Consider the following 9,569-nt stretch of genomic DNA (forward strand, 5'->3'; position numbering starts at 1 on the left):
AGTGGAAAAGATAATGCATAGAATTGGGGGTGAGCAATGCTGCCATATGAGGACTGCTGGAAAGTCCTACCTTATGGGACAATGTAAGTAGGAACTCTCCAGACGCAGCCGTTCCACACATCATGTTCCTCCTACAATACAAATCTATTATCTTCCGTCAGCACATAAAAGCTGTCATTTATTTTTCGTGATTTTTCCGCATTGTGTCCACTCTGCGGGATTGCGAATTCTACTCTCTACGCGGATTATGCAAATGTTCTAGAACAACATAAAGAACCTATTAAAAAGGCGGAAAAAAAACCCTAGGCTAATTATCATTTCCAAAGTTTAGTGTGTAATCTTCTGTCGCAGACGGGTCCTGATTTTCGGTCAGGAGAGGAATAAATCCCATTAACAGGTTTCTTAACAAGGCGCCGCTGACATTTTCACCGCTCGCTAATTTATGGGAGAATAGAAGCGGAGCAAGCTGTTCAGAATCAGCCAAAAATAGGACAGAAATGACAAGTACGATTATTGTACAAAAACAGTGCAGTTTAGTGAATATGTGCTGCAGGATGAGGGGGTGAGGCAGTAGAGGCAGCTGCCTAGGACACAGCTTCTTTATTACTTAAAGGGGTACTCCACTGACCCAGCGTTCAAACATTCTGTTCTGAAAGCTTTGAGCGGGCGGTGGGGTCGTGACATCATGCTACGCCCCCTCAATGCCAGTCTATGGGAGGGGGCGTGGCAGTCGCCACGCCCCCTCCCATAGACTAGCATTGGGGGCGTGGTGTGATGTCACAAGGGGCGTGGTCATGATGTCACGACCCCACCACCCACACCCAGCGTACTAAACAAACGCCAGGTGCTGCACAGAGATCACGGGGTCCTAGCAGCGGGACCCCCGCGAACAGACATCTTATCCCCTATCCTTTGGATAGGGGATAAGATGTCTAGCAGCGGAATACCTCTTTATTTTCCCCAATGCCTCCAAACATGACCTGCAGAATTGCTCTCTTAGGGCTACCATGTGCCAAAGCAACCATATGTCACCCAGTAAGTTCTGTGCACGAGCTATTTGCTAATTTTTAGGACTCGCATGCACGGAACTCACCGGACATCTAACGGTTGACTCACGGTTGCGTCTCTGCACCCCAATGTGAAGATCAGGCAGAAGCCTAACTTTAGATGTACACTTAAGCATTAGGGGACATGTGGCTTGTGCTCTGGAGGGCACTGTAGTCATTACTTTTGAGGGCATTGTGGAGGACATTATTGGAACGTTATGATATGATACCAATGCTTGCTTGCCAGTATGGTCACTGTACATCAGTTAAGGGGATTATTCGGGGAATAAAACTTATAAGTCTCTGATCTCAGGGGGTTCGAATGCTGGAAACCAGGACATTTGCCCCGATCCCCAGGCAAGCGAGTGTCGCTTTCAGTGTGGGAAGTCGGCCCAGACACAGTGCAGGTGCAATGATGCCACTCATCGGTGCCTGCACTGTGAAGGAGGAAGGACACAGCCTGGCTGTACAGGAGATCACTGCATTGGACTGCCGATGAGTATGAGTTTGCTTATTATTTCATTCTGGCACAATGGGTGGACAAATCCGGCTTCTAAGGGGAGGGTTCCTTTCCCTGCTGACATACCCACCTAAGTGGGAAATGGGGGGGGGGGGGGGGCTGGATAGCTACCCACCTGGCTACCTTCTAAACCTACCTAGCGAATGACCTACATATCTGCCTAGATGCCTAGATGGTGACCTCAAAACTACTTGTCTACATACCTACCTAGCTGCCTACCTGGCAACCTACATAGCTGCCTACCCAGTTGGCTGCCTATCTACCTTGCTAGCTAGCTGGCCTCCTACCTACCTGGCTACCAACTTAGCTGGCTACCTAACTACATACCTACCAGGCTAGCTGCCTACCAGGCTACTTACCTAGCTGACTACCTGGCAACCTACCTAGAGATCTACCTTGCTACCTACCTACCTAGCTGGCTACCCAACTATCTTGTTACCTAGCTGACTGCCTACCAGGTTACTCAATGTCAAACCTGGCTACCGATTTAACTACCTACCCGGCTACCCTTCTTGTAGACTACCTAGTTACCTACCTACATACCTAGCAACCTACCTGGTGACCTAAATATCTACCTAGCTACCTACCTGGTGATTGATAAAGCTGGCTACCAAGCTAGCTACCTTATTACCTACCTGATGACTTACCAAGATACCTACCTACCTGCCTATCATCCTATCTACATGGCTACCTATCTACCTACTGGTGGGATGGCTGGATCTACCTACCTACCTAAGGATGTATTTATCTATTAGGGTAAACTAGCTACCTACTTGCCTATGGGCAGGACTACCTAATAAGTGAACTATCCAACTACTGTTAGACATACCTACCTAATGGGAGAATTACCTGCCTATTGTGGTGGATATACCAACTTCTTGAGGGACCTATTAACCTACCTACTTTTACTATATGGGACACCATAGGGGGGCATTATAAAGGTTTGGTGGCCTTAAAATGGGGAGATTGAGTCTAATATATTTGTCCTGCAGATGCTAAAGAAACAAGTAATTACTGGGAGAAGTCAAATATGGTGGTGTAAACCAGATGAAGAAGAAAAGGAAAGTGTGAACAGAAAAGACGTCACCTGTGAGTCCCTAAATGTAACTTTAATCACTTATATGGTATACAGATCCTGTGTACAGCTGGCATCTACCTCTATCTGGTCCTGTGTATAACCTTTAAAAGGGCATACCGATCCTGTGTACAGCTGATATGTACCTCCATCTGGTCCTGCATATAATCACTTACATGGTATACAGATCCTGTGGAGAGCTGGTATCTACCTCTATATGGTCCTGTATATAATTCCTTACATGGTAAACAGACCCTGTGTACAGATGGTATCTACCTCTATATAGTCCTGTATGTAATCACTTATATGGTATACAGATCCTGTGTACAGCTGGTATCGACCTCTATCTGGTCCTGAATAAAATCACTTACATGGTATACAGATCCTATGTAGAGCTGGTATCTACCTCTATATGGTCCTGTATATAAACACTTACATGGTATACAGATCCTGTGTACAGATGGTATCTACCTCTATATTTTTTCTGTATATTGTCCAGTATATCACTTATATATAACACACGTATGTGTGTTTTTAGTTTAACCCATGTATATATAAAAGTGCACCATTCTATAGTTCGCCTCAGGCAGCAGAGGGTCTAAATTCACCCCTGGTATAAGTAGGAATAATAGTAGTAGTAGTGGCAAATGTAGACATAATATCAGTAGTAGTAATAATATTAGTTATCTGTTCTGTACTGTTTAGTCCTTACATAGTTGTAGTGCATCTCACCTTATATGATGCACATATTTTTGGAAACATGATAAAGTATTATACATTTCCACAATATCATCACTAGAGGTGAGAGAGTTTTCAAAAATTCTGTTTCAGTGGCTTATACAATATGATTCTACTATCTCCGTACTACAATAAAAAAACACAGAAAAATAGCCAGCGCAACTATCTAATGCACGGGTGCACGCTGCGGTGGCAAATACAAAGAGAAGATTGTAGCAGCACTCTAGGTCGAAAAAAATGAAGGCTCTTTTTGATAAAAACATGTCCCCCATTTACCACGCGGAGGTGGCCTCACTTTAGATGGGACCCTAGGGTGTGGCCACCACCGCGTGGTTGATGGGGGACACATTTTGATCAAAAAGTGTACTAAGAGCCTCCATTTTTTGGCCAAGAGTGCTGCTGCAACCTTCTTTTTGTATAGTCCCCACAATACCCAATCCCATGATATAATAGGACTGAAGAAGCCATGATCAGTTATTACACTTACTTAACCCAACCATTCCTGACTAGACTAGCAATAGTTACTATACATAACATTGAAAGACAAGTAAAACAATATTTGGAGCCATTCAGTATTTCTATTATGTTCAGGCTCGAGATTGACAGAAATCACATGACCGGCCAGTTTACCTCATCTTGAGTTCCTTGATCTACCAATATTCCAAACATATTTTTTGAAAACATTACGAAAAACATGGACCTAAAATTGGCAAAATTCAAACCAGCCAGATAGTTTTTGCCATCTCTCGAGAACTTCCAATTTTGGAAAATGTGACTATTTACATGAATCAAGATATTCCTGGATCTCCTTGGGTCCTCTGTTACACACTTCCACCGGAGGATGACGGAGAGGGTTGCCCTCTATGTTACAGGAGCAGTAGTCGTGTCCCCAGTCCAGCATGACCAGGTTCCCAAATGTCTTAGGAAGTTCTTGCAGCTTGTTGTTTCCCAACCAGAGACAAGACAATTTTGTCAAGGAGCAGAATTCCTCGGGGAGAGACGTTAGGAAGTTTAGCATCAGAAGAAAGGTGTTGAGTCTTCTCAGCTGTTGGATGCTTGGAGGGATCATCTCAATTCCGTTGTCACTCAGGTCAAGAAAGTTCAGATTAAGAAGTTGGCATAGAACGATGGGAAAGGTGACAAATTGGTTGTTGGCAAGATGGACACTGTGCAGGTTTTGAAGCTTGGCCAGTTCTGTAGGAAGAAATCTCAAGGAGTTATTACTGAGGGTGAGTCTTTGGAGGTATCTCAAAGAACCAATTTCTGGTGGAACTTCTTCAAGGTGATTGGTGTCAAGGAGAAGGACTCTCAAATTTCTCATACCTCCGATTTGCATGGGAACAAAGTTCATCCGATAAGAAAGACAACTTTCCCTCTCTGGGCTCATCTTAAGTATGTGCATATCTTCAAGGCTAAATATGTCCAATGGTGGACATGACAGCTCCTTGCCTTCCACCTTAATTTTCTTGTGGACTCTTCCACTCAAGCTGTTTTCCACTAAGGTCTTCCATCCCTTCTTGTAAGTCAAGATGGTTGGCGTAGACCACATTGTATCCATCACACACCAAAAAAGGAAAAGAAACCTTCTCTTCTTCAACTAGAAGAACCAATGAGTCTCGCGCTCTTTAAGGAGTGATATGAAGAACAAAATGTTGTGTTACATTGTAAATGAATTGCTAGGGTTAGTTTAATGGTCCACTTTGAATATTCATCCTTCATTGGTGTTGGTTGCTAAGGAACCCATTATTTCTCCGTCTTGACCTAGATAGCTCGAGAGAATAGTTGTTTGGTGTGTTTGCTTTACTTTGTGTTTACTCATAGGTTTATGTGTTATGTAAGACATAAAAGTTGTTGTCCGTAGGCTGAATGAGTAATCGCTAAATCCTCTATAAACATGTATAAGTCTTTAGGCCCGCTATTGATACTGGGAGTGTCTGGGGTTTTACAAGGAACCGAGAAGAAGGAAAGGCTGTTTTTGTCCGAATTGTATTCTCAAGAACTGGTTGGGAACTGTTCACAAAGAAGGTATTAAGAAATAAAGCTCCCAAAGGTTGTCTGGGCATGCTAGAAGTTGCACACTTTTTGGAAACAATTGCGTTTAAAGGGGTACTCCGATGGAAAACATTTTTTTATTAACTGGTTCCAGAAAGTTTAATAGATTTGTAAATCATGCCACTCCACAAAAGAAAAACAGAGAAAATCCGGCACTGTTATAATTCCTTCCATACATGTGTAATATTAAACCAATGTGTGCTGTTAGCTGAACACTGAAAGTCCATAGATCAATACGGGTGGTGCTTCACGCCGAGAAAAAACAGGCAAATATCTACACACATAAGAAAAAATAAATTGCGGAGAAGCTCACCAGTTCCAAGGGATCAGGTCTGTGACATCGCGGTCAGGTGACAGAAAGACGGGGAGGCTGAGATGTTACGGGGAGAATCAGACGTCAGGGCAACACCTCTGTCTGTGTCAGGAACTGTCCAGAGCAGCATAGGTTTGCAATGTAGATTTTCTCCTGCAGTTCCTGATACGGGCATCAGGTGTCAGCAGAGAGACCTGTAGACAAGACAAAAAAGAAATTCAAAAAGAAAAGAATTTCCTCTGTAGCATACAGCTGTTAAAAAGTACTGGAAGGGTAAAGATTTTTTAATAGAAGTCATTTACAAATCTGTTTAACTTTCTGGTACCAGTTGATTTAAAAAAAATGTTTTCCACCGAAGTACCCCTTTAAGGAACTTAAACTTAAATTAGTTTTTGCTAATGGCCGCCAGTCAAGGTCCTAGAAACCAGTTGGCCGACACATCTGTGGTGGTGGAAATCCAACACCTAGCAAAACAATATTTCCGGCACTCACCAAAGTTGCTTAATCAGTCAAGGGGGTTTATTCATGCTTCTTACAGCAGGTACAGACATAGATACAGGACGGGTTTCGGCATATCTGCCTTCCTCAGCTGTCTATACAGAGCCTTTGGCTCTGTATAGACAGCTGAGGAAGGCAGATATGCCGAAACCCGTCCAGTATCTATATCTGTACCTGATTTGAGAAGCATGAATAAACCCTATTTACTGAATAAAGGATTACTCCGGTGAAAAACTATTTTTTTAAATCAACTTTTGCCAGTACGTTAAACAGATTTGTAAATTGATTCTATTTAACCCCTTAAGGACCAAGGGCATACAGGTATGCCTTTGCTCTCTGGTACATAAGGACCAAGGGCGTAACTGTACGCCCGTGGGGAATTTCGGTCCCTGCCACGCGCCGGGCGGGGACCGGCCCCGGGTGACTGCTGATATCGATCAGCAGGCACCCCGCGCCAATGCCCAGGGGGGTCATCAGACCCCCCCCCCCCCATGTAGGCGATCGCCAAAAATCGCAAGTGAATTCACACTTGCGATTTTCGGCTCTTCCGGTGATGCGGGTCACGTGTGATACACCCCCTATCACCCTCTGTATCTATGGGGAGGTGGCGATTTCATCACCCCCCCCCCCCCCAGGATCGCTGCTATTGGCCGGATGATCGTCCGGCCAATAGCAGCCGGCAGGGGAGGGGTTAACGGACCCTTCTCGCTGCTCTGCTTGCCCCCTGAGTTCATTTACCGGACAGAGCTGCGAGAAGGAGCCAGGGACCCCCCGTCTGTGAAGATCGGAGCCCCTCACAGAGGAAGACCCCCCTCAGAGCAGGGAGAGAGTACAGCCCCAGGGACAGGTAGGGTTAACCAGTAAAGTACAGTAAAAAAAAGTTACAATTTTTTCCCCCCCTGACCCCCTAATAGGACCTAAAGGGTCCGCCACAATTTTTTTTGTGTGACCCGGGCCCTATTAGGGGGTCAGGGTGCTTCATTTGGCATACCATTTTTTTTTTGGGCCGCAACGCTTTTTTTTTTCCCCATACAGTTACACCAATCACACACACTACGTACTCACCCCCCCCACACACACACACACACCCACCACCCCCGCCACCAACCCCCCAGCTCGCCACCACCCCACCACCGTAGAAAAAAGGTGATGGCTCGCCAGGCATTTTCGGCAGTGGAGGCATACGCTTTTCTCTGTCAATGAGGACGATGAAGATCCTACATTCCTGTGTTCTTCATCATCCTCCTCATCATCTAGTACTGATGATGAGTCACCTGTACGGTAGCAGAGAAGCCACCAGTCGAGGCCGCACCCCCCCCACGAAAGTGGCCCAGTGGCTGGGTGAACCTGTGAACCTGTCTGGAGACCCCCAGAGGGTTATCAGCCACGGGTTCCGGAGTTTGTTGGCGACTCCAGAATCCGGATTGACAATTCTGGATTCACTGAAATTGCCTATTTCAGTTATTTTTTCAGTGACAGTTTGGTCAATCACATGGTGGAGCAGACAAATCTGTACGCCAGGCAGTTCATCGCCCACCACCCAGATTCTGTTTTGGCCAGGCCCAATGAATGGCGCGCCATTGATGCAGCAGAAATGAGGACATTTTGGGGCCTCTTGCTGCATATGGGCCTGGTCAAAAAACCAAGTGTCAGGCAGTACTGGAGCGGGGACATCTTCTACCAGACCCCGCTTTACAGTATGGTCATGGCACGGAGGCGGTTCAAGGCCATTCGGAAATGCCTCCATTATGCAGATAATCAGGCATGTCCACCCCGAAGTGATCCCACCTATGACCGTCTTTACAAAGAGAGGCCGGTCATTGATCACTTTGGGGCCAAATTTTTGGAGGCCTACGTACCCCTCAGGGAGCTCTCGGTCGATGTCAGTTTTAAGGAGAGACTCATCTTCCGCCAGTATATTCCCTCGAAGTGGGCACAGTATGGCGTGAAGCTCTATAAACTTTGTGAGAGTACCTCCGGGTACACTCTCAAGTTTAGAGTGTACGAGGCACGAGATTCCCGTATTGAACCCCCAGATTGTTCCCCCACTCTGGGTGTTAGCGGAAAAATCGTTTGGGATCTTGTGCACCCATTGCTGGATAAGGGTTACCACGTGTACGTGGACAACTTTTATACCAGCATCCCTCTGTTCACACCCCTTGCCGCCAGATCCACGTCCGCTTGTGGGACCGTGAGGAAAAACCAGAGAGGCCTCCCTCTAAATTTTCTGCAGACACCTATGCCCAAGGGTGAGTCCCGTGCCCTTACCCATGAAAACCTTTTGCCGGTCAGGTTTAAGGATAAGAGGGATGTCCTTATGCTGACCACTATTCATGGTAACGGCAGCTCACCTGTCCCTGTGCGAGGTACCACAACACCGGTCCTCAAGCCCGATTGTATTCTGGACTACAATCGGTATATGGGGGGAGTTGATCTCTCTGAATACTTGTGAAAATGAAAAATTTGGGGTAATCCCAGCATTTTAGTGTAAAAAATTCAAGTTTTTCATTTTCACATCCCACTTCATGAATATTTATAAAACACCTGTGGGGTGTTAAGACTCCCTGTACCCCTTGTTATGTTCCTTGAGGGATGTAGTTTCCGAAATAGTATGCCATGTGTTTTTTTTTTTTGCTGTCCTGGCACCATAGGGGCCTCCTAAATGTGACCTGCCCCCCCCTCCCCCCTCCCCCATTTCAGCAAAATTTGTAAATGTGACTTCTTCTCTTCTGAGCATTGTAGTGCACCCAAAGTGCACTTGATGTCCACATATGGGGTATTTTCATACTCAGAAGAGATGGGGTTACAAATTTTGGGGGGCATTTTCTCCCATTACCCCTTGTAAAAATTTAAAATTTGGTGGGAAACCAGCATTTTAGTGAAAAAAAAAATCATTTACACATCAAAGTTTAATGAAAAGTCGTCAAACACCTGTGGAGTGTTAAGGCTCAGCGGACCCCTTGTTACGTTCCTTGAGGGGTGTTGTTTCCAAAATAGTAGGCCATGTGGTTTTTTTTCTCCTGTTCTGGCACCATAGAGGCTTCCTAAATGGGACATGCCCCCCCAAATCCATTTCAGCAAAATGTGCTTTCCAAAAGCCAAATGCGACTCCTTCTCTTCTGAGCATTGTAGTGCGCCCGCAGTGCACTTGACGCCACACATGGGGTATTTTCATACTCAGAAGAGATGGGGTTACAAATTTTGGGGGGCATTTTCTTCTATTACCCCATGTAAAATTTAACATTTGGTAGAAAACTAGCATTTTTGTGTAAAAATAAAATATCTTTTACACATCCAACTTTAACGAAAGTCGTCAAACATCTGTGG

General features: G+C 45.3%; 1 protein-coding gene across 1 annotated transcript; it reads right to left on the reverse strand.

Annotated features, from left to right (window-relative positions):
* Positions 1-865: 865 nt before the first annotated feature.
* Positions 866-5,002, reverse strand: LOC130272783 (leucine-rich repeat protein lrrA-like). The gene has a single exon (XM_056518650.1). The coding sequence runs from the start codon at positions 4,935-4,937 to the stop codon at positions 4,155-4,157; it is 783 nt and encodes a 260-aa protein (XP_056374625.1). The 5' UTR covers positions 4,938-5,002; the 3' UTR covers positions 866-4,154.
* Between the last annotated feature and the right edge of the window lie 4,567 nt (positions 5,003-9,569).

This window comes from Hyla sarda, chromosome 5, assembly GCF_029499605.1.
Source record: "Hyla sarda isolate aHylSar1 chromosome 5, aHylSar1.hap1, whole genome shotgun sequence".
NCBI classification, from domain to species: Eukaryota; Metazoa; Chordata; class Amphibia; order Anura; family Hylidae; genus Hyla; species Hyla sarda.

Coding starts and splice junctions, on each gene's coding strand:
- LOC130272783 (XM_056518650.1), bottom strand. CDS start 4,937: ATGGATACAATGTGGTCTACGCCAACCATCTTGACTTACAAGAAGGGA.